The 24,255-nt window shown below is 41.4% G+C and overlaps 1 protein-coding gene across 1 annotated transcript in view; it reads right to left on the minus strand.

Moving 5' to 3' along the window:
* pcsk2 (proprotein convertase subtilisin/kexin type 2) overlaps positions 1-24,255 on the minus strand; it is a 90,713-nt gene that overhangs the window by 24,615 nt on the left and 41,843 nt on the right. The window contains exons 6-8 of the mRNA XM_060831092.1: positions 12,872-12,948; positions 7,899-7,987; positions 4,559-4,734 (exon numbers count right to left, since the gene is read on the minus strand). Coding sequence (XP_060687075.1) covers positions 4,559-4,734; positions 7,899-7,987; positions 12,872-12,948 — 342 coding nt within the window. The remainder of the gene's footprint in view (positions 1-4,558; positions 4,735-7,898; positions 7,988-12,871; positions 12,949-24,255) is intronic.

Consider the following 24,255-nt stretch of genomic DNA (forward strand, 5'->3'; position numbering starts at 1 on the left):
CTGAATTAACAGCCCAGTGATAACACCACTAGATCATCGCCTTTTACTCATCACAAAGCTACCTAATTCAGCCTTAAAAATATTCATAGAACGTGAGGCTTCCATTGCCATTTGAGGGCAAGTCCCAAAGATTCACAACCATCTGTGAGGAATAAAGATCATCTTTCTCTCTGTTTCAAATAGGCGTATGCTGATTTGTAAACAGCATCCCCTCATTCTAGATTCTCCCACAAGAGGAAATTTCCTTTTCACATCCACCTGGTCAAAACCCTTCAGGACCTCCAATCCTACACAATGAAAGGATGCTTCCCATCAGTGAGCTTTATTTAGAATATCAGTTGTGTGGTCACAGGTACCTGCAACCAACCTCATGCTATTGCAGACACACACCATGTTACACCAGCACAATGTATCATTTGCACCTTACTTCTATTCAATAAATATATTTTGGGACTACTGCAGCACACGGTAAATCCCCCTCCTCAGCTGCTCTGAATTAACTCTGATGTGGAGGTGACGGGGTTAGACTGTGGTGGGCAAGGTCAGAAGTCACATAGCACCCGGGTTATAGGCCAACGGGCTTATTTGAAATGACAAGCTTTCGGAGCGCTGCTCCTTCATTAACTCACCTGATGAAGGAGCAGCGCACCAGAAGCTTGTGATTTCACATAAACTTGTTGGACTATTACCTGGTGTCATGTGACTTCTGGCTCCGAATTAACATCCACTCTGTCATGACACAGCCTACTCTGTTAGTGAATTTTCACCACACTCTAGTAATGATATTACAAATCAAACACACACAATCACACAGAAGAGATCTCTTTCCAATTCTTGATAATTGTTGATTTTCAATATAAATTCAACAAAAGCCAGTAACGTTCTCATCCTGTGAATGAATAGAAATACTAAAAAAAGGAGCAAATTTAAATAAAAATTTGGCCCACAGATTTTAAGGTCATACGGTGAAAATGGTGTCGATTGGTTTTCAAAACCTAGGAAAATGTAAAAATTCTGATCTTACTTCAGCAGAGAAGGGGTAATAATTGTAGAAGTGACAGCATGTGAGATTTGTTTGTGAGTTATTTCTGAATCCCATTTCAGATGACATGTCACTGAGACCTTGTCTGTTCTCTCTAGTGGCAGACGGAGGATCCCCTGTGATATTGTTTTGAAGACAGACAGGGGAGATCTCTTAGTATCCAATATTCATTCTTAAACCAACATCAATAAAGAATCAATTACTTGGTCTTAGTGGGAGTCTGCTGTGTGAAAATCGTCAGCTGCATTTTCTATATTGCAAAACTAAATACAGTTCAAAATTACATCATTGGCTGTAAAACACTTTGAGACATCTGAGGTTATAAAAGTATAGCTGTTGAGATGCAAGGGGTGTGATTTATATAAATTTTGATATAATTTAATTTAGAGATTGCATTTTGCAGTAGTGGCATGTGGGTTTGCTCAGTTTTTAATGATTAACTTGCAACTGTTTCTGTGGCCATGGTGACTCATTTTAAAACATATAAGAGGAGGGAGACTTTCTTGAGAGTAATGGGATTTTGTTCTTATTCAGTGAGTTTTGCAACTGAACAGAGTAAACATCTCTGCTTTAGGCCTCAGTTAGAAGGTTTTGGAATGGCATGGTAAAGCAGTAATTGTTTAAAGAAACTTTTTATTTTAGTTTTAAGTTTCATGAGTCTTGGATGAAGCTGGATATGTGAGGCAGTTACTGATGGAGAAGGAGATAGTTTTGAACTCCTGCGAAACAGGTTACCTCAGTATAAATGAAAGTTCCAGACCAGAAGTGGTTGGTTAAGCCCAGGAGGAATGATTGGAAATTGAGAAAGCCCAGTTGTATCAAGAATCCAGTAAGAGGCAATCAGATTGTAAAGACTGGAAATTAAGCCACAGTTGAATTAATTCCTATGGACAAGATAGAGAAAGGAATTCTCTCTGGTGTGAGTACTGTAAAGGAGTGCTGTCGGAAATTTTGAGATTGGATTTTACTGTCTGTTTCAAAATCTTTAATCTTGTGTTATATGCAAAATAGCTTGGTATATTCTATGGTTTTCTTAATTTCTTCTTGCGTCATAAACTTCCACTTTATTGTTAAAACCAAATCTGCTAAAGACCACCACACTAAAACCAAAATAAGAAGTAAAACAAAATTAATTCCATTGAGCCAGATTTCAGCCTGGGATCTAGCAAATCGGATAATAACATTCAACAACGATGCAAGTTTCTTCCTTTCACATAGCATCTCCAATCTACAGGATGCTTTATATCAGAATTATCAACTACAATTTGACACAAAGTCACAGGAAGAGACAACAGGAGAAGTAATTGAAAGCTTGCTTAAAGAAGGAGGTTTAAACTTTATTAAGGGGGAGAGAGTGGATTAGAAAGTTTAGAGAGTTTTTTTGGGGGTGGGGGGGTTAAGAAAACTTAGGGCCACAGCAACTGGAGGAATGGCTTCCGAACATGGGGTGAATATATTTGGGATGTGCAAGAGGTCAGAAATGGTGCAAATATCTCCAGGATTGGAGGAGGTTACAGATTTGGGTGTTCAAGGTCTTTCTCATATTGCGTTTGTTACAGCAGTGAACAATTCAAAATCTGGATAATTGTAACAGTTAGAAGTCAGTAAATCAGACTTGCAGTTGTTCTCTGAGCACTGAAGTATCTGGTTTCCTTTGACAATAATTTCAGACTTTAGAGATCAGTGGGAATACTGCCAAATCTAAAATGGAGACAAATCACATTAGCTGGTTGTTGATGCAGCCTCACTAACTGAAGGACTATTAGATTTGTTACTTAGATCGGTGGTAGACAGAATAATTACTGCTCTGTCACAGTCATGAGTTCTTGGCATTTCCAACGTTGGAATTTTAGTGCTGAAAAATGAAGGGGTTTTGGAGGAGAGGCATAGTTGAAAGAGAATCTGACAGATTTCAAATTTGTTCTGAAATGCCATAGATGAAGGGCTTGTGCCCGAAACGTTGAATTTCCTGTTCCTTGGATGCTGCCTGACCTGCTGCGCTTTAACCAGCAAGACATTTTCAGCTCTGATCTCCAGCATCTGCAGACCTCACTTTTTACTCAATGCCATAGAAAAGCCTTGTATAGGATAATTTCTGTTTTTACATAATTTAATGTCCACCAAAACATTAACAATTTATGTGATATATGTCTCAGCTCCACAGATTTTGGAAAGTAAATGCCATTTGCTTCTGTGTCTGACATAAAGTTCAGGGTCATGTGGTTAAGTTTGGAAGAAAGGTAAGCAAATGTTGCAATAATCTTTTGACATCGGGTCAAACATTCCTTTTTTTATTTAAACATAATAAACAACTATACGTACTAGATATTATCAATATACTAGAGATGGGTCTAGGCTTTACCTCTCTCATGAGACAGCTAGAGTGAATGGTCTCCTGATAGTCGTATTTAAAATAAGAGATGGCACTGCTGCCTCGCAGCACCAGGGTCCCAGGTTTGATTCCAGCCTTGTGCGAGTGTCTGTGTGAAGTTTGCACATTCTCCCCGTGTCTGTGTAGGTTTCCTCTGGGTGCTCCGGTTTCCTCCCACAGTCCAAAGATGTGCAGGTCAGGTGAAATGGACATGCTAAATTGCCCATAGTGTTAGGTGCATTAGTCAGAGGGAAATGGGTCTGGGTGGGTTACTCTTCGGAGGGTCGGTGTGGACTAGTTGGGCCAAATGGTCTGTTTCTACACTGAAAGGAATCTATTTACTACACGAACTCTATCAAAATGTGATTTTTCTTATATTTCACCCCTCTGCAGTTACTTGATTCACAATGTCACCTATTAGGTTCAGTTCTGGTTAACATTTCTTTATCATTCATGGGATGTGAGTATCCCTGGCTGGGCCAAGACTTGTTACCCATCCTCAGGTGTCCCTTGAGGTGATGCACGTTAGCTAAGCGCTTGAACAGCTGTGCTCCATCTGATGTAGGTATTCCAATAAGACACCTGTTAACTATAGAATCCCAGAACGAAAATATTTAATCTTGGAAAAAAAATTACACACGTTGTAAAGAATAGACCAGAACATTCTGAAGATTTAGAGAATGCATCAGTTACTGATTGGATAATTTACTGATGCTCCGGTTTCAGTGGCACAATGGTAGTGTCCCTACCTCTAGACCAGGCGGTCCGAGTTCATGCCCCATCTGATCCAGAGGTGATATTATCATCTCTGAACAGATTGATGAGGAAAATAACACAGGTTGGTCACTAAAGGGTATTGATTAGCAAGAGAGACAGTAGACTGGAGTTTCCAATGAACTGTGAAGGGTAAGTAACAGTTGTGGATGTCACACTGACTCCGGCTTCCTGTCTTGGTAAATGAATGGGTGGTAGTTTTACGGCTTACAATTTCCAGTGTGGGATCACTGAATCCAAAGCAAAAACCCAATCAACCCATCTCATCTGAGCTGGTTACCACCTTCCTCACTTTGGTGCTGGTTTCCACATGTATATGAGTGAGAATGTGTAACTCCTCCATCAATTATCACCTCCGCCTCTGCTCTTACCTTGTTAACACCATCCGCCATGGCCTGTAAAGTCAACTCACGAGGTCCATCCACGGTTTTACCGTCATCAGTTGGCCCCCAGCTGGCGCTGTAGATGTCTATAATCTGAGGCATGTGACTGATGGAAGAGGCTTCAATGATGTCAGTCATGAATGGCTGGTCCAGCATGCGAATGCCTGTAGAATGTTGAGAGATCATGTGAACGTTTCTGAAAATATCAATACAATTCATCCATGCATCAGAAATGGAGCAATTGTATTTGATTGTTTCTGGACCTTTTTTTTAATCAATGGAGTGCTGATGCCTATGATGCAATGATAAATGATGACTGCACATGTTCCTTTCTGATTTTGACAGACTGTGTCCCTGTAGATATAAATATAACATTGATTTTTAAAAAACTAACAAAATAAACCTTGTTTAATGGTTGCACAGGTTAGCTCAGTTGGCTGGATAGCTGGCTTGTGATACTAACAGTGTGGGTTCAATTCCTGTACCAGCTGAGGCTACCATGAAGGGTTTGTTTTGTCAACCCCTTGCCTGAGGCATGGTGACCCCCTGGTTAAACCACCACCAGTTCTCTCTCTAAAGAGAGAAGCCCTATGGTCTGTAAGACCTCAGCAACTTCACATTTTTTCTCTTAACTGATATGCTTTTTCATTAATTTTTATTTTTTTTTAGATGTTTGTTAGGTCTTTATCACTATTGATTTCAATCATTCGAGATATTCACTGCTACTGACCATACACCTGGGTGTCAGCAAAAGCAGCCTTTTTAAAAATATGATTTGAAAAATATCAAATTATGATGATGGACTGTACAGAGGCATTTGGTGTTCAAAGGGATTGGTGTGTCTGGCTTCATAAATCTGAGGAGCACATCAGAATTGAAACGTTGGAGGTTATGTACCAAGGGGAGCCTCAGATTAAGGAATTCTTGGTGCCATTATATAGGACTTTTGGAAATGAAACAACTATTCAGAGACTGGCATGCCATCACCCATCATCCTTTATTTACAAATGCACAGCCTTTGACAATAGCACAACCTCTCACTGAGTCAGGCATTCAGGGCTCAGTATCCCTGACATCCACCCCTTTATGGTAGACAGGCAGGAGGCTGGAAGAACACAGCAAGCCAGGCAACATCAGGAGGTGGAGAAGTCAACATTTCACGTGTAACCCTTCCTGTAACCTTGACCTCTCCACTTCCTGACATTGCCTGGCTTGTTGTGTTCTTCCAGCCTCCTGCTTGTCTACCTTGGAATCCAGAATCTGAAGTTTCTTTTGTCTCATTTACCCTTTGATGTCAGCCTGGGCTCCCTGATTGGACCAGCTTAACAGCTCAATCAGGGGTCTCATAAGCTATGAGGTCTAGCTGACTGACCTCATTCCAAACACAACAGGTAAGACTACACTTGGAGCATTGTCGAAGAGGCCATCCATTCTTCAAGAAGGATCCTCTTGCCTTGGAGTTGGTATAACAAAGGTCCATTGATTGGTTCCTTGAAGGAGAGAGCTGACATACAAGGAGAGATGGAATAGAATGAGACTATATTCTTTGAGTTTCTAAGAATTAAAGACAAATCTCATTGAGATATGTGGAATTCCCCCAAACCAGGACAGGGTCGATGCTGAGAAGCTGTTTCCCCCTCATCTCAGGTTAAGGAGATGAAGGTTAAGGATGAAATTGAGAAGAAATGGCTTCACTCAGAGGGTTGTGAGTCACTGGAATTCTCCACCACAGAGACATTGGATACTCAGTCATTGAGAGGATTGAAGATTGAGGTTAGTAGGTTTTTGGACATTGAAAAGAATCAAGGAATATAGGATTTGGTCCAGAAATGAAACTGAGGTAAGAGATCAGCCGTTATATTCTGGAGGGGCTGAATGGCCAGCTGTCACTACAATGTTTTATATTTTATATATTTTACGTTTTGTCCAGTTTAATCGGAGAAAAAAGCAATAATTTGTATATTTTGAAATAAGACACAGATTTGTGATGTTCTATCACATAACTGAAGGAGTGAGTATTCTATTATTTGATATGTCTGCTTTCTAGAACCAGTGTGGGTGTTGTATTATTGTGAGTTTAATCACTACAGTATTATTTTGCTTTGATGCATGTTGTTGAGATCTGATTGAATCTCACAACTTCCATTGACACAAGTTGCCTCAAGCTTGTCTCTCGACATGTCTCATTCAGAATCATTCCGAAGTTGGATTTATATATCAATTTCACAGGATTTCTTGACTCTTAAAACTGTTGCAGGCAGAGAGAGTTGGGATGGAAGTTGCAATTTGTAATGTGTACATTGGTGTTGGGAGGAAAAGGTGGGTAGACTGGGCTTTGAACCAAAATACCAGGTGAGAATTATTGGCCCTGCACCCCTGTAATCAGCTCTTCTGATTGATCTCTTAAAACATTTACCATTTACCAGATATCACAGGCAAGTCCTGCATTTATTACTCATCCTTAATTCCTACAGGAAGGTGGCATTTTCTTGAATCACTATAGTTCCTGTGTTGTAGGTAGGCTCACAATACAGCTACAGAGGGAACTTACAGTATATTTTCAATGGCATGTTTCTGGGTCAGGATGGTGTATGGGTTGGCGTGGGGTGTGGGGGGGAATGTTCTCATGTACCTCCTGCTCTTGCCTTTTGAGGTGGCATAGATCGAGGGTTTGTAGGGTGCTGTTAAAAGAGCCTGGGTGAGTTGCTGCAGTGCATCTTGTAGATGGCACATGCCACACGACATGCCATATTTTCATCACTGGGAAGGTAATTAGCCTCAGTCCAAGAAGGACTTTGTGCATCTGTCATTGTCAGAGGGAGAACTTGAGGGGCACCCCTCTATATGGGGCAAGGCAAGGACGTTGGCGAGTCTGAACAAGCACTGTCAGTGTGGGGATCGAACCTGTGCTGTTAGCATCACTCTGGACCATCCTTTAGCCATCTAGCCAACTACAGTAATCTACCCTTACCCTTTCAGCATAATGTTTGCTGATTATTATTGAAAATTAATTCGCGTTTTAGTCCAATGAGCCAAAATGCTGCAGGTAAATATGTTCAAAAAAGACAAAAATTGAAAAATCAAATTCAATGAATAAGGGATTTGCAACAACAAGATGCTGTCCTTTGGCATTTTCAGTTTGGAAATACATCCCAAGGACATCCCCCCCAAAAAATTACCCTATTACCTCCCGAAAAAAGTGTTCTTTTTCTCTTGGTTACTTAATTTTGCTTTGCATTTGTAAAATCTGATGGGGATTTCTGCCTCTCGCTTGCTTTGCTCCTAACACAGCTCCTTCATTAACATAGCTTGACACATTATACCATACCTGCCACCCGTGATGAGTAAGCCACTCCCACACCACATATGTTGTTATTGGCAGCAGCAGACACTTCACCAGCACACCGTGTCCCGTGGCTGCAGGAGAGGGTTCCATAATTATTCAAACAATAAATTAAACATCGCACATCAATGACTTGTTTTTGGTTTTGTTGATTCAGGGCATGTAGACAATGCTGGTAAAGGGCAGCATTTATTGCCCAGCTTCAATTGCTCTTGCAAAGGTGGTGAGGTGCCTCATTGGCAGCTGGGTGGCACACTAGGCCAATTCAGGGTCAACTGTGGGTCTGGAGTCACATGTAGGCCAGACCAGGTAAGGTTGGCTGATTTCCTTCCCTAAGCAACATTAACAAATCCGATGTGTTTTTCTGATACTCTACCAATTTTCTGCTCACAGTTAGTGAGACTAGTTTCTGATTCCAGATTTATTCAACTTCAGTTCAATTCCACATCTGCTGATTAGAATTCAGGTTTCTGAAACATGATGTTATGCACGCTGGCAGGCAGGATAGAGGAGCTGTAAGCTGGTTAAACAGAGAAAGATGGCAGAGAGTAACAGGACAGAGGGGTTTTCATCCATGAATGACAAAAAGCTAGCATCCAAATAAGGAAGGGAAATAAAATGTTGGCCTTTATTTTGAAAGCATTGGAAAGGAGGTTTTGCTAAAACTATACAAGGTACAAGTCAGAGAGCAGCTGTAACGCAGTGAACAGTTTTGTGTCCCTAATAAAAGATAGATACACTGACATTGGAGGCAGCCCAGAGAAAGTTTACGACACCGATCCTGAGTATGGAGGAAGTGTCTTATGAGGAGAGATTAGTAGGTTGGGCCTGTTCTCAGAATTTAGAAAAAAAGAGTGGTGGTCTTATTGAAACATCCAAGAATCTCTCGGGTCTTGACAGGTTGGTGCAGAAAGGTCGTTTTCCCCTGAGGGAGAGTGTGGGACCAGATAGCATCATCTCAAAATCAGGGGTCACCCGTTTAAGACAGAGATGAAGAGGAATTTCGTCTCTTAGAGGGTAATGAACCTGTGAAATTCTTTACCACAGAGGCCTGTCAAGGTTGGGTCAATGAGACAGCTAGATTTTTAATCAGGAAAGGAATCAAAGGTTATGGAGAAAGGGCAGGAAAGTGGAGTTGAGGATTATATTAGATCACTTATGACCTCAACGAATGGTGGAGCAGACTCAGTGTAATACAGCTTTTGCCCAAAACGTTGATTTTCCTGCTCCTCGGATGCTGCCTGACCTGCTGTGCTTTTCCAGCACCACTCTAATCTAGACTCAATGTAATAAGTGCTTACTTCTGCTCTTACATCTTACAGTCTTATGATAATCCATCTACTGATTTGCTAATATAGTCACAAGAATGTGCCATTGATTTGTAAACAATGGTAGCTATTGGAGACATGCTTGCAGGTTGACATGGTTGGTGCCTGAATTTTGAAGAATACCTAGGAAACCCACATGAACGTTATCTACAGGATACCCTGCAGGGACTGTGAGAAACACTTCACAGGGCAGACAGGAAGGAAACTGCCATATGAGTGTACACTGCCAGACATGACCAATACTCTCCCATTCCCAACCCACAGACAACGGAGGACACAAATTCAACTGGGACAATGTACCCATCTGAGCACAGGTGAAACAGGAATTCCTTGAAGCCGGGCACTCGAACCGGAACTCAATCAATAGACACATTGAACTGGACTCCATACAAACCACTCCGATACACAACCAGAGTAACAACAAACAGAGACATATAAACACCAGGCAAGATAGAGCACCAACACCTTATAAAAGATGTACTGATTATGTCACTTTGCGAGGTGATGAAATGCTTGCAGAAAAACAAATGGGCTCAGCGAACAAATCCACAACTTCATCTACAATGCGAGCTACAAAATCTTCTCAAAAACTCTAATCTTGAGGAAGATCAAGCAGCTAGGGAAGGGTGGAGAAATGACCCTATTCATGAATAATGGACAGAGAGGGTGGCCTAAGCTGAGGAAACCAGGATGTGGAAACATTCTGGGAAGAGATGAAAAATGATAAAGTCAGCTGTGGGAGTGGAGTACAGGACCCTTGTGAGAAACCACTTGGTAAAGTGAAGCACAGAGGGAAATATAATGGCAGCTCATTGGAAAAGCATGGCAATAATCACAGAAGATTTTCATCTACAATAGATCAAACATGTTAGGTGGATAAAGGTAGCCTTGATGACCAGTGTATTGAATGTTTTCAGGATAATTTATTATGATATACTCAGCCTGGTATTAAGAAACAAGATGGAATTAATTATTGATTTCATAGTGAAAGTGCTCCTAGAAAATAGCGACAATAACATGATTGAATTTTAAATTCAGCTCCAGGGAGAGAGTGGGTTTAAGAGAGTTTTTAACAACTTAAACAAGGGCAATAATGAGGGCATGAAAGCAGGGTTGGGCCAAGTGAATTGGCAGGTTAGGCTAAAGGATAGGTCAAAGAAATGCACTGGCAGATATTTAAGCGGACATTCAAGAATAAATAGAACAGAAATATTCCAAAGAGTAAGAAAAGATCCAAGGGACAGGCCCACCATCCACGGTGAACCACAAATGTTTATGGTAGAATCAAACGAACAGAAAAAGCATGTGATTATACAAGGGCAGGTGGTAGGTCAGTGTTGCTGGGTCAAAATCCTGGAATTCCCTTCCTTATGGCATTATGGGTCTATCTACAGCACATAGACTGCAGTGGCTCGAGAAGACAGCTCACCATTACCTTCTCAAGGGAAAGCTGGGGATGGGCAATAAATACTGACCCAGCCAGTAACACCCATGCCCTGTGAGTGAACAAAAAAAAATTCTTGGGAATTGGCAGAGTTACATTAACTCAATCTCTCTGCTTGCTGCACACCCTCCAAACTTGCGGCTCCCCATTCTCTCAGGTCTAACCCTGACATGAGTGACACCTCAACAAAGGGTGATAGAGGTTTGGAACTGTCTTTCACAAATGGCTGTGATGCTGCATCAGTTGTTCATTTCAAATGTGAGACAGATAAATTTTCATTAACGAAGGTATTAAGGGATGTGGGCCAAAAGCAGGTCTATGGAGTTAGGCCACAGATCAGCCATGATCTTGTTGAATGGCGGATCAGGCTGGAGGGGCTGAATGGCTTACTCTTGTTGCTATGTTCGTTGTCACTAAACCTGTTTTGTTGTTTTCTGATATACTGACCTTCACATTGAGGAGCTAGAACACCAAGTGTCAGGTAATGGCACAGTGAGCGTGTCCCTACCTTCGGAACCCCATGCAGGCTCAAGTCCTACTTGCTCCAGAGGTGTGTAAATACATCTCTGAACTGTTTGATTAGAAGATATCAGGTAATTGTCGTGGTCACCGTCGCTGAGAGTAACTTTTAAATCCAGTTTTATTCACTTAAATTCCCAGCTGCCATGGTCAAAGGTGAGTCCTCATCCCCAGAGAATTAACCTGAGCCTCTGGATTACTGATCCAGTGACATTACCATACTTTATCATCTCCCCTTTTATAAATTCTAATAGTAAATGAAAATGCTGTTTATTATTTAACACATTAGTTCTAAATTTTCTTTTAGACATAACCGTCTACCTGTCATACAGGTAACTAAGACTCAACTACTCAATTCTGTCATGATTAAAAGTAAAATGCTGCAAGATGCTGGAAATCTGAAACGAAGAGAGAGAGATTATTGGAGAACCTCAGCATGTCTGGCGGCCTCGGTGGAGAGAGAAACAGAGTTAAAGTTTCAAGTTCAGGGATCCTCCTTCAGAACTTCCAAAGAATTTCCACATCGGACTCAAAATATTAACTCTGTTTCTATCTCTCCACAGTTTCTCCAGCATTCTCCATGCTGATTCCCTTCTTGTCGGTGTTGTGTGATAGATATTAAAAAGTTATTTTTCATAGGATTTGGAAATCGCTGGCAAGGTCAACATTTGTCCCCCATCCCTCACTGCCCCTGAATGAGGTGGCTCTCTAGTTCATTTCAGAGGCCAGTTAAGAGTCAACCACATTGCTGTGGGTTCGGAGTCACATGTCAGTCAGACCAGTTAAGGACAATAAAGTGATCCAGATGGATTTTTAACAATAATTAATGAAAGGTTGTTTATTATCAAAGCTAATATTCAATGTTAATTGAATTGAGTTTCCCCAGTGGAATTGGAGCCTATATCCCTGAAGCATTAACCTGTGAACCTAGATTACCACTTCATCACCATCTCCCCAAGTTTTTAAGTGTTGTGTTTTAATGTGAAGTAAATTCAAGAACACTAACTACAATCAATATTATACTGTCCTTTTGTCTGTCGGCATCATCATGTCAAAAGACATCTAATCATTTCAACACAATAACTTACATTCCAGGTCCAGTGAGCACATATTATCCAATAGGATATCTCTTTCTGAACTAACTCTATTTTCCATCTACTCAGTTCTTCCTCTTTATATTTGGAGTTGGGCAGAGATGTGGTTAGTAGGCTTAAATAAACAGAAGACTATTTCACAGAGATTTCAAGTTTGGGCTTTAAATACAAAACTAGTCATCCTAATCCTGGACAATATGTCAGAATCTTTGGTCAGTGCACTATACAGTCAAATACAGTCTAACAGACCAAATAATCGCAGAGGCATTTCCAATATAAATAGATTAACAAGAATCCTCATAAAACCAAGAGCAGTTTGGCTTTCGCCTCCTGAATAAATATATATTTCACTGTGGACAAAGGATGGAGCATCAAGTGTGTTAAAGCGATTTGGTTCAAGTACAAAAATCAATACCTAATGTGACCCAGACACTGACCGCTCCCTGCTGTCATTGAGTGGCCTTGATTGTTTGGCACATTCATAATTCAGTAAGACTGCATGCTTTTCAGCATTTTAAGAGCCTGCAGCTTCCTGGGCAGCACCAAAGAATGAGCACATTGCATCTGCATTACCTGTTAAACCAATCATCTGTGTAGCGGGGATATGGATATGGATCATTGCTGCTGAAATCGTAGCTGGCTTCTGCATTCTGTAAGAGATCAGTACATCAAACTGAAGCTTCAAATGATATGAATTCTCATTATGAAGAAATGTAAAAACACAGTCATTGGGAGGTAAATAGACGACACTTCGTACTGCAGCAAAAAGGGTACTGCTTAGTTAGCAACCGATAAATTACGATTATTTGCAATTTGGCATTCTTGGATATGTCCTGACGAATGAAAAGTGCAAAGCCTCATCATCACTCGACTTAGATCTAATGAATAATTATGACCATTTTTAACTAAGTAGCTTTTCTTTAATGTGGAAGTGCCAATGTTGGACTGAGGTGGACAAGTCAGAAGTCACATGACACCAGGTTACAGTCCAACAGTTTATTTGAAATCATAAGCTTTTGGAGCATTGCTCCTTCATCAGGTTTATAGATTTTAACATAGGTCTTGTCTCACACATACAACATGTAAACTACCTATTGTTACACATTTTCACAGATATAATATGATAGTAAATCATATTAATCCCTGGGATGGAATAATTGTCTAACGGCGAGAGATTGAGGAAACAGGGTATGTATTCTTTAGGGTTTTGAAGAATGGGGGATGATTTTATTGAAACTTGCACAGTTTCTACAGGGCATGAAGTGTCATAAAATTGGATCAAAACCCAAATTCCTATGGACATATTGAAATTTGACAAGACATGCTATTTTAAATCAAAGATTGCTGAAGGATTACAAATATATTTTTGCCGGGCTTGGGTATCTTCTTGGTGAATGTCATCTGGAAGTGGATGAGAGTGTGGGACCAACATCAGCACCTGCTGAGGAGGGTTTCTGAAGCCCTCAAGCCCAGCCTGAAAGACAAGGGCAGAGGAGCTGGAAGAGACTGGAGTCATTAAGGAAGTGGTAACTCCTTCAGTCTGAAGGACACCTGGAAGGCTGAAGGTTGGCATAGATCCAAAGGATCTCATTAAGGCTTTGAAGACCATAATCAGAATCCAGAGAGGCTGCTAGAGAGAGTTCACTGGAGGAACCTGGAAGTTGAACTAGAAAAATATAAAAGTACCTGGATTCACATGCATACTTCATGCACTGACAGTGAAAGGATCCTGTCCAAACTTCAGTCTTGTTGCAGCTGAGATTAATGGATTTTGCTTAATGTCTGCTGCCTGAAACTGCAGTTCTGCATTCGTCCTACTGCATCAGGCTCTCAGCTTCATTTATCGGGTCCTACAGCATGGAAACTGACCCTTTGGTCTAACTTGTCCATTCCAACCAACTTTCCTAACCTAGGCTAGTCCCACTTGTCTGTGTTTGGCCCATATTCCTCTATATCTTTCATATTCATGTCCCTGTCCAAATGTCTTAAATATTATAACTGTACTGGCACCTACCATTTCCTCTAGCAGTTCATTCTTGGAATGAGTATCATTCCATTGCTTCACCTCAATGTTGTATTTGAGGACTTCATTTGGGGTCAGCATGCTGAGTCACATCATACAGGTCTGGGACGCTCATTTCATTACATGAAGCACCAGTGTCTATTTGATTCTTAACCTTCACTTGATGCTCTTGTGTAGTCATCATTTTAATTTGCACAAACCACTCTGACTATTTTTAGACCTGTTGATATTAACCTGTTGCAAGGTGTGGAATAGTACATCAGCATTGTCATCTCTCCAGCAGTCATGCCTCTCTCTAGCTACAAGCCTGTGTGTAATGTGATATAGCTTCTTACAGTTAGCGTAATGTTTTTTCCCTACATTGAACATTGTGCCTCTGGCATGTGGCTTGTTGGTTGAGGGGTATGATTATTACTTCAGGTTTTCTGGGGTGGCATAGTGGCTCTGTGGTTAGCACTGCTGCCTCACAACACCAGGGTCCCAGGTTCAATTCCACCTTGGGCAATTGTCTGTGTGGAGTTTGCACATTCTCCCTGTGTTTGTGTGGGTTTCCACCGGGTGCTCTGGTTTCCTCCTACAGTCCAAAGATGTGCAGGTCAGGTAAATTGGCCATAGTGTTAGGTGTATTAGTCAGAGGGAAATAGATCTGGGTGGTTTACTCTTCAGAGAGTTGGTATGGGCTGAAGGGCCTGTTTCCACACTGTAGGGAATCTAATCTTCCTGTTTGTGTGGCATATTTTAGAGTATTTACATTCTCTACTTTGCATTAGATCATTTTGTTTACCCTTCTGCATATTTTCTTCTTTATTCTCTCCTACTATGTTGTTTTTGTTTGGACTGGATTGTCTCTCAGTATTATGTAAATCCACAGCCATTCTTCCATTAGTACTTTCCAGCTAAAGTGACAACCTCAGAGCTCTATATCGATAGTTGTCTGGAGAGTAAGTTTCTCCTCTGTCAGCAGATGCGCAGTCATGCAGAATCTCTTATGCCACAGAACGTCTCAATACTCATCAGCTAGATGTCTCAGTTCCCTCACATATTGAATAATTTTCTCCCTCTCTCCCTGAATTCTGAGATTGAATGTATACCATACATAAATAACATTGATATAAGTTTCAAAGTGTAATTTCAATGTCCTTAGAATTTCTCCAGTTTGGCTTTCTTGATCCTCACTGAGTTTGAGGGCACATTGTAACTTGTAACCCTCATTCTCCAGCTCTAGTAGGATAATTGCTACTCCTATTTGTTCAGGTTTTTTGTTTAACTCTGTAGCTATTTCATAATTTTGCCTTTGGGGCTGGAATCATCATAATATGTGTCATCGTTCTATATCATATCATTTTTCATTTGCACAGCACTGGAAAATTCACAGCCAGTTTGACTAATCCAATGATTGAACATTACTAGATTGTTGTTCTAACTCTTCCTTGCTGTTCATTACCACTGCTGGCTCTCTTAAGAAATCAATGTAACTTCAGTTGGACAGTTCTGGCATCAGAGTTCATGTAGAAGTGTTTAATGGCTTTTTTTTCTAAACTGCAACATGCTTATACCCTAGGTCACATGGGTATGCCAAGTTACACTGAGCATAATACTTCCAAGTGAAGTTCTCCAAATGGAATGGACTGAAATACTTTCTCACTGATCAATACAGTTGTCTATCTTTTTGACGTACTGATGTAACAATCCTGTTCCCATCCTTCCCACCATAATGATCAGACTGTAGCTTATATGTGACATGCCCACACTTTGTAATACAGAGGACTGTACCCTACTTTCCATCTCTTCCCCCTTTATCAAAACTAACATGGACTCTCACTAACCACTCCAACCCAGCTCTAGGTTCCTTACCCTGCTGCTGGCCAATGACTTTTGACAGAGCATTCCCCAATTGACAGACAGCCCATTTAACCACCCATTTATCAGGCCCACCTCCATCAATAATCAGGCACTCGCTGCTGCTTGCAGCTTTGCTATTGTAATATAGGCAGCGGTTATCCTTTAATCAAAATTTTAAAAATGTTTGAACTAAAATTGAGATTTGTAGTGAACGCTTATTCAATACATCATAATTGTACTTACACAATTACTGTGATAGTCTGAACATCAGCCATTAATGTACAGCTAATTCTGTTCAAATATTTACAGGATCTTGTCAATTTTTAATTGCTAAAATTAATGTTTTGCATTCCCTTGAAGAAGCAGTGCTCCAACGCATGTGAATTAAAGCCCATATTCCATAAACACAATGGGCTGTTTCACAAATGCACCCACCATCATTATCTCATCCTGTTGTAAAATTTGATTGGATCATTGAAATTTAAGAGCTGATAATCTCCAGGGATCAACTTGATTCCTCATCATTATTTTGCCTTGTAGTAGTGCCTATGGGGAAACTAACCAGAAAATATGCAAGCCAATGATAAGGACACATGACCAGAAGAGATAGGAACAGTCTGAGACCATTTGGCCCCTCGAGTTGACTTTCCCATTCAATGTAGTCAGGGCCTATTTTCTTCCTCAATTTCTATTTTCTGCCCTTCCCTCATATTTCTTAATTCTTTGATTATTCAACATTTATTGATCTCAGCCTTGAATCTTCTCAATGGCTGGGAAGTGGGATTAGTGGAGAAAGGTTGTCACAGAATTGATGGGCCATAGAGCCTCTTCTGAGCTGTATGACTTGATAACTAAAGCCCCACAGCCATCTGGGGCAGATTCTTCCATGGATCAACAGCCTTCCAATTGAAGCAATTTCTCTTCATCTCAGTCCTACATAGCAGATTCCTTACCTTGAAGCCATTAGCTGGATTTTCCTAGTCTACTGGCTGATTGATTTACTACTTAGCTGACTGAACATCAATGATCCCGATAAGGAAAATGCTGAGAGGTTTGCAGCAGTCAGGGAGTCTAGAATTCGGGAATGTTGTCTCAGGATATAGGATGATCATTTGTGACTGAGCTGAGGAAGAAGTTCTTTCCAAAAAAAAGGATTGTGAATTTTAGGAACTCTTCACTATGGAGGGCTGTGGATGCTCCAACGTTGAAGATACTTTAAGGCCAGGAAAAAACAGACCTTGGTTTCTGAAAGAATCAAGGGATACAGAGAGTGAACAGGAAGGTGCAGTTGAAGTCCAACATCAGCCATGGTTATAGAAATGGCGGGGCAGGTTGAATGGATGGAATGGTCTACATCTGCTCCTATTTGTTGCATCCCTGGAGATTGGGCTTGGTATGAGGGGCTGGCTCAGAAAAATATTGCCTGGAAGTAACTCAACTCAAGTGTGCATGGGATGATCATTCGGATGAATATGGTACAACATCCCTTCCTCTGAACCTTGAACCTGGGTTCAAGTCCTTCCTGCTTTGGAAATGTGTCTTAACACATATGAACAGGTTGATTGGAAAATATCTGGAAATGCTGTGCAGGATGTTGGGAAAAGGCAGCAGATTGGCACTAGACCTGGTGCAGGCACAATGGCCGAATGGCCTCCTTCTGTACCGTAACAATTCTGTGTCTCTGTGAGGGCAAGCCTGGAGACAGCTCTCTGATGTTTTCTTGGCCAATATTAATAGAGGTCTCAGTGTGGCTGGGTGAATGAGGTTGGGGGGGGGGATGAAAGTGTGCTAAGACATTGGAGCCAGACTTCCCAAACCTTACATCTATGGGGTGTGGGTGGGTGCCTCAATGAAAGGCCACCATCGTATCTGACCCATGGTTCAGCACAGGGGTCTCCCTCCTAACCCAGTCTAAGATGGTGATGGGTATCTCCACATTGAGAATGCCCACATTACAAAGTTACCAGTGGAGTATCGACTTCACCATTCTCACTGCCACCACGTGCAGGCTCAGGAACCTTATCTGCTCCCAATATCGGGATCCCGAAGCCAGTAGGAACACCTTGCCAAGTGACCCCTTCTTTTAGGTTCCCCAGCAGGAGTTGGAAGAGGGTGGAACAACCTCTCACAACCTCTGCCAGGGTCTCCAAGAATTTTAAGCATTTCCTTGAGATATGCAATCCTGGGCAAGAAAACCACAAATGTTAATCGGCAAAATGCAAAACGAAAATCTGAGGGAAGTGAACAATCAATTTCTTTCTGGAATAGCTTAGCCATCATAAATAAAGTCTACTTGTTGAATTAACCTGTTCAATCATTCCACAATTAGGCAGGGCACACATTTACTGAAATTATGCTGTGACGTGCTGCCAATTTACAGCCAATTGAGAGGTGTTCCGGGGCTTCTGGAGATTTTGACATTGCCTTAATGTCATAACTGTCCCTCGTGGATTTGTGAACCTTCTGAACATCAGGAAGGTTCTGGATGTAAGTTTGCTTGGTGAGCTGGAAGGTTGATTTCCAGACGTTTTGTCACCCTACTAGATAACATCTTCAGTGGGCCTCTGGCTGAAGCACTGCTGATAATTCCTGGTTTCTATTTATATGTTTGGGTTTCTTTGGGATGGTGATGTCATTTCCTGTTCTTTTTCTCAGGGGTTGGTAGATGGGGTCTAACTCGATATGTTTGTTGATAGAATTCTGGTTGGAATGCCATGCTTCTCGGAATTCTCGTGCGTGTCTCTGTTTGGCTTGTCCTAGGATGGATGTGTTGTCCCAGTTGAAGTGGTGTCCTTCCTTATCTGTATGTAAGGATACTAGTGAGAGGAATTATCAGCAGTACTTCACCCAGAGGCCCACTGAAGATGTTACCTCGTAAGGTGATGAAACGTCTGGAAACGAACCTTCCAGGTCAGCGAGCAAACCTACATCCAGAACCTCAACCTGAGTTACAAATCTTCTCAAAACTTGTTCAGGAAGGTTTGAGAAAATCAGCCTTATTTACATAATGAAGATTGATGTCTTGTTAATTCGTTGTTGGACAGGCCTATATGGGTGATGGAGGGGCTCTGTTGCTACTATTAAACAGTCTTGGCTGTCCCTTACTCCACGTCAAGGGGCTGAATGGCCTCTTCCCAATCCTAAGCATGGAACAAAATGTTGTGAATCTTTTTCCATGTTTGTTCCCTCAGTTTATCATCAGGCCACGGTTTCAATCCAAGTTGGGTTAACCTTTTGGTTTCTGCTGTTGGTTTGAACATTTTTCCTTTCTGCTTCCTCCTGCCTCTCTCAACAACAATGCACATAAACTTTGTAATCCAGTGTTCCCCAGCTAACCACCCTCCCCAACTCCCTCAGGGTATTCACTATGATTCATTAAGCATTTATTACACAAAGCATTCTCTTCAGCTACAGCCTGGATGAGCTTTAATCTGACAAGATACCAGATGAGTCAGTTGTCACAATGACAGAGCCAGAGCCTGAAGATGTTTTCATTCCGTGATCCAATTAACAGACATGTCACCGCCTGCTTCTAACAATCCCTGATACAACCTGTCTTTATTTTCCAGCACTTAGTCAAATTACAAAGTGAAATTCTAAAGGAAGGCATGTATGCTCATTCAACCTCGTTCCGTTCAGTGTCAAAATAAAGAAACTGAAACCATCTCAAGGAATTTCTCATATGTTTTTGGCAATTACTCCCACAAGAAAGGCTTTGGAATATATATTGGAGCATGGTGTTGAGAATTGGGGAATAATTAATCCAAAGCATTGACAATGGGTCATAGGCTGCAGTTGTAAGACAGCGAGAGTCATTCTTATACACTTAAGTTTTGAAATATTGTGCATGCTAACTTGTTGAAAGTATGAGCTGGTAATAATGCAGTGAGTGAAACTAGACAGCTAGACTATTCAATGAACACCACAATGTATTCTTTAACCAATTAAAGTGAAGGATTGCAAAATGAATAGGGCAAGGTCTGAAAGGAAATGCAAATTAGAGCAACCTTGGATCAGATACAGAAAAAGATACAAAATGGGTGAAAAAACAATTGATTAAGAGAGGGGAAAAGACGCAGAAGGAAATAATAAGAAAAAATGTAAGATTTTAATATCAATTAGAAACTGAAGGGATGAACCTTTACATTTTCAATATTGCAGTATTGTATTGGGATGAAAAGTGTGTGATTTAAATATATATTTGAATACCATTTTTAAAGTTTGGATTTGAAAATAGTGGCATTTGGGTGTTGCTTACTATTGTGAAGGGCTTCGTTCAATTAGAAATTAGGTCAGACAATCCTTCCAGACCCGTGACCTAATTTACTCTGTAACATGATGTGGAGGTGCCAGTGTTGGACTGGGGTGGACAACGTCAGAAGTCAGACGACACCAGATTATAGTCCACCAGGTTTATTTGAAATCACCAGCCATCGGGTGAAGTGAGAGAGAATTCTGTGCCTGAGCGCTTCTCTCTCTTGCTTCACCTGAGGAAGGAGCAGTGCTCCGAAAGCTTGTGATTTCAAATAAACCTGTTGGGCTATAACCTGGTGTTGTGCGATGTCTGACAGAGAGCAGGTGACTATGAACTGATGGAATGCTAGTGGGAAACTATGCTGCTTTATGAAAGATAAACTTTGAAAACCGTCAACTTGCTTTGCAGTTTAGATTAATTGAAAATTGATTTTGATTTAGAAAGCCTACACCATAAAAAATTATTTTCAAAGGAGACCTGACTAGAGTCAGAAATGACTATAATTTCTCTCCTAGAATGCTGCAGAGTGATTAAGTGAATAAATTAGCTCAGTCAATAAGTTTGATTGATGCAATTCCCAGACCAGGGGTGTATGGTAGAAATCTGCCAGTTATTAGAAACTGAAAAGGTCTAAGTTCTCAGTTTTGAGAGTTAGTCACATAGGAAGAACCATAGTTCATAAGGCAGAAACTGAGGGAAATCAATTAAGTTGAACTTAAAGTTTTGATGAACAGGTAATAGGTACTATTGGGAAATGAGTTGGAGCTGCCAGTGTTGGACTGGGGTGTACAAAGTTAAAATTCACACAACACCAGTTTATAGTCCAACAGGTTTAATTGGAAGCGCACTAGCTTTTGGAGCGACGTTCCTTCATCAGGACCTGATGAAGGAGCGTCGCTCTGAAAGCTAGTGTGCTTCCAATTAAACCTATTGGACTATAACCTGGTGTTGTGTGAATTTTAACTTTATTGGGAAATTAGTTGACACATTGTTTTGCAGTTCATTTCAGGACTTTTCGAAATTGTTTTCTAAATCTTGTTTGCTTGGTTTTCTTTGCTGTGGGAATTGATCCATCTTATTCACTCTACCCAGGGCCCTCAATTTTTCACACGTTAATTAAATCTTCCCGGAACTTCTTCCGTTTCAAACAAAATAATCCCAACCTATCCAATGTTTCCTGGACATTCAAATACTCCATTCACAGTTGGGAATTCTACAGTGAATAACTCACATCCTGACTCCCCAAAGCCTGTCCACCATCTACAAGGCACAAGTCAGGAGTGTGATGGAACACTCCCCACTTGCCTGGATGGGGGCAGCTTCAACAACACTCAAGAAGCTTGACACCATCCAGGACAAAGCACCATGCTGGATCAGAACTCCATCCACAACTTCCAATAATCACTCTCCCCCATGGCTGACACTCAGTAGTAGCACTGTGCACTACCTGCAGGATGTACTCACTAAGACTCTGTCAACTTTCCAAACCACAGAATCACAGAGTCATACAATACTTAAGAGGTCCTTTGCTCTATTGAGTCTGTACTTCCAAACCTTTATTACTATCTACACCAGCCTCACCTTCCCACATGATGTACACAGCCCTGAATGAAATGACACTTCAAAAGTCCCTCATGTACTTCTGGAAGGTTGTCCATTTCCCTCTAAAGCAGTGCATTCCAGATCCCGGTCATTTTTCCTCAATTCCACTAACATCCTGCCTCTCACTTTAAAATTATTTCCCCCTTTCATTAAACCTTCGACTAAGGGGAATAGTTGCTTCCTCCCCCTCCGTACATGTCCCCCCCCCCCCCACATTATCTTACATACCTCTATCAGGTCCCTCCTCGGCCTTCTCTGCTCCAAAGGAAAAACCCAACTTCTCCAGCATCTCTCCCCTGCCGAAGTGCTCCCCTTGGTGAATCCCCCCTGCACCCCTCCAGTGCAAACACATCGTTCCGGTAGTCAGGAGACAAGAATTACTGAACACAGTACCCCAGCTGTGACCTAACCAAACTCCTATACAGCTTCAACATAACCTCTCTGCTCCTATCATCTATGTGTTTTCTTTTCACATTTGGGATGTGGATGTTACTGGCTGGTCAGAATGATTTTTTTAGTTTATTCTTGCCTGTCCCTAGTTGCCCTTGAGATGGTGGTGGTGAGCTGCTTTCTTGAACTGCTGCAGTCCATCAGCTGTAGTAGACCCACAATACTATTAAGAAGGAATTTCAGGATTTTGACTCAATGACAGTGAAGGGCCAGTGATATATTTGCGAGTTGAGATGGTGAGTGGCTTGGAGGGGAACTTGAAGGTGATGGTATTCCCATTTATCTGCTGCCTCACACTTGTCCACATTAAACTCCATTTGCCACCTCTCAGCCCAACTCTGCAGCTTATCTATGTTTCTCTGTAACCTGCAACATCCTTCATCACTATCCACAACTCCACTGACCTTAGTGGTGTCTGCAAATTTACTAACCCATCCTTCTACGCCCTCATCCAGGTCGTTTATAAAAATGACGAACAGCAGTGGACCCAACACCGACCCTTGTGGTACACCACTAATAACTGGTATCCAGGATGAACATTTCCCATCAACCACCACCCTCTGTCTTCTTTCAGCAAGCCAATTACTGATCCAAACTACTATATCTCCCACAATCCCATTCTTCCGCATTTTGTACAATAGCCTACTGTGGGGAACCTTATCGAACGCCTTGCAGAAATCCATATACACCACATCAACCGGTTTACTCTCACCCACCTGTTTGGTCACCTTCTCAAAGAACTCAATAAGGTTTGTGAGGCACGACCTACCCTTCACAAAACCTTGCTGATTATCCCTAATCAAATTATTTTTTTCTAGATGATTATAAATCCTATCTCTTATAACCTTTTCCAACACTTTATCAACAATGAAGTAAAGCTCACTGGTCTATAATTACCAGGGTTGCCTCTACTCCCCTTCTTGAACAGGAGAACCACATGGTAAATGTAGGTGTATGGGTCTTGGTGGTATACGCTTCGGCGGGTCGGTGTGGACTTGTTGGACCGAAGGGCCTGTTTCCATACTGTAAATAATCTAATCTAATCTAATCTAATTTGCTATCCTCCAGCCTTCTGGCATTATTCTTGTAGACAATGACAATTTAAAGATCAATGCCAAAGGCTCAGCAATCTCCTCCCTGGCTTCCCAGAGGATCCTAGGAAAATTCTCATCCGGCCCAGGGGACTGATCTATTATCACACTCTACAGGATTTTTAATACCTCTTCCTTGTGAACCTCAATCACACCTAGTCTAGTATCCTATATCTCAGTATTCTCCCTGACGACATTGTCATTTTCTAGAGTGAATGCTGTCGAAAAATATTCATTTAGTGCTTCCCCTATCTCCTCTGACTCCACTCACAACTTCCCACTACTGTCTTTGATTGGCTCTAATCTTACTCTCGTCATTCTTTTATTCCTTAAATACCTATAGAAAGCCTTAGGGTTTACCCTGATCCTATCCGCCAACAACTTCTCATGTCTCCTCCTGGCTCTGGTGAGCTCTCTCTTTAGGTCTTTCCTGGCTACCTTGTAATCCTCAAGCGCCCTAAATGAGCCTTCACATCTCATCCTAACATAAGCCTTCTTCTTCCTCTTGACCAGAGATTCCACTTCCTTTGTAAACCACGGCTCCCGTGCTCTACAGCTTCCTCCCTGCCTGACAGGTACATACGTATCTAGATCACACAGGAGCTTTTCCTTTAATAAGCTCCACATTTCTAATGTGCCTATCCCCTGCAGTTTCCTTCCCCATTCTATGCTTCCTAAATCTTGCCCAATCGCA

This window comes from Hemiscyllium ocellatum, chromosome 10, assembly GCF_020745735.1.
Source record: "Hemiscyllium ocellatum isolate sHemOce1 chromosome 10, sHemOce1.pat.X.cur, whole genome shotgun sequence".
NCBI lineage: Eukaryota > Metazoa > Chordata > Chondrichthyes > Orectolobiformes > Hemiscylliidae > Hemiscyllium > Hemiscyllium ocellatum.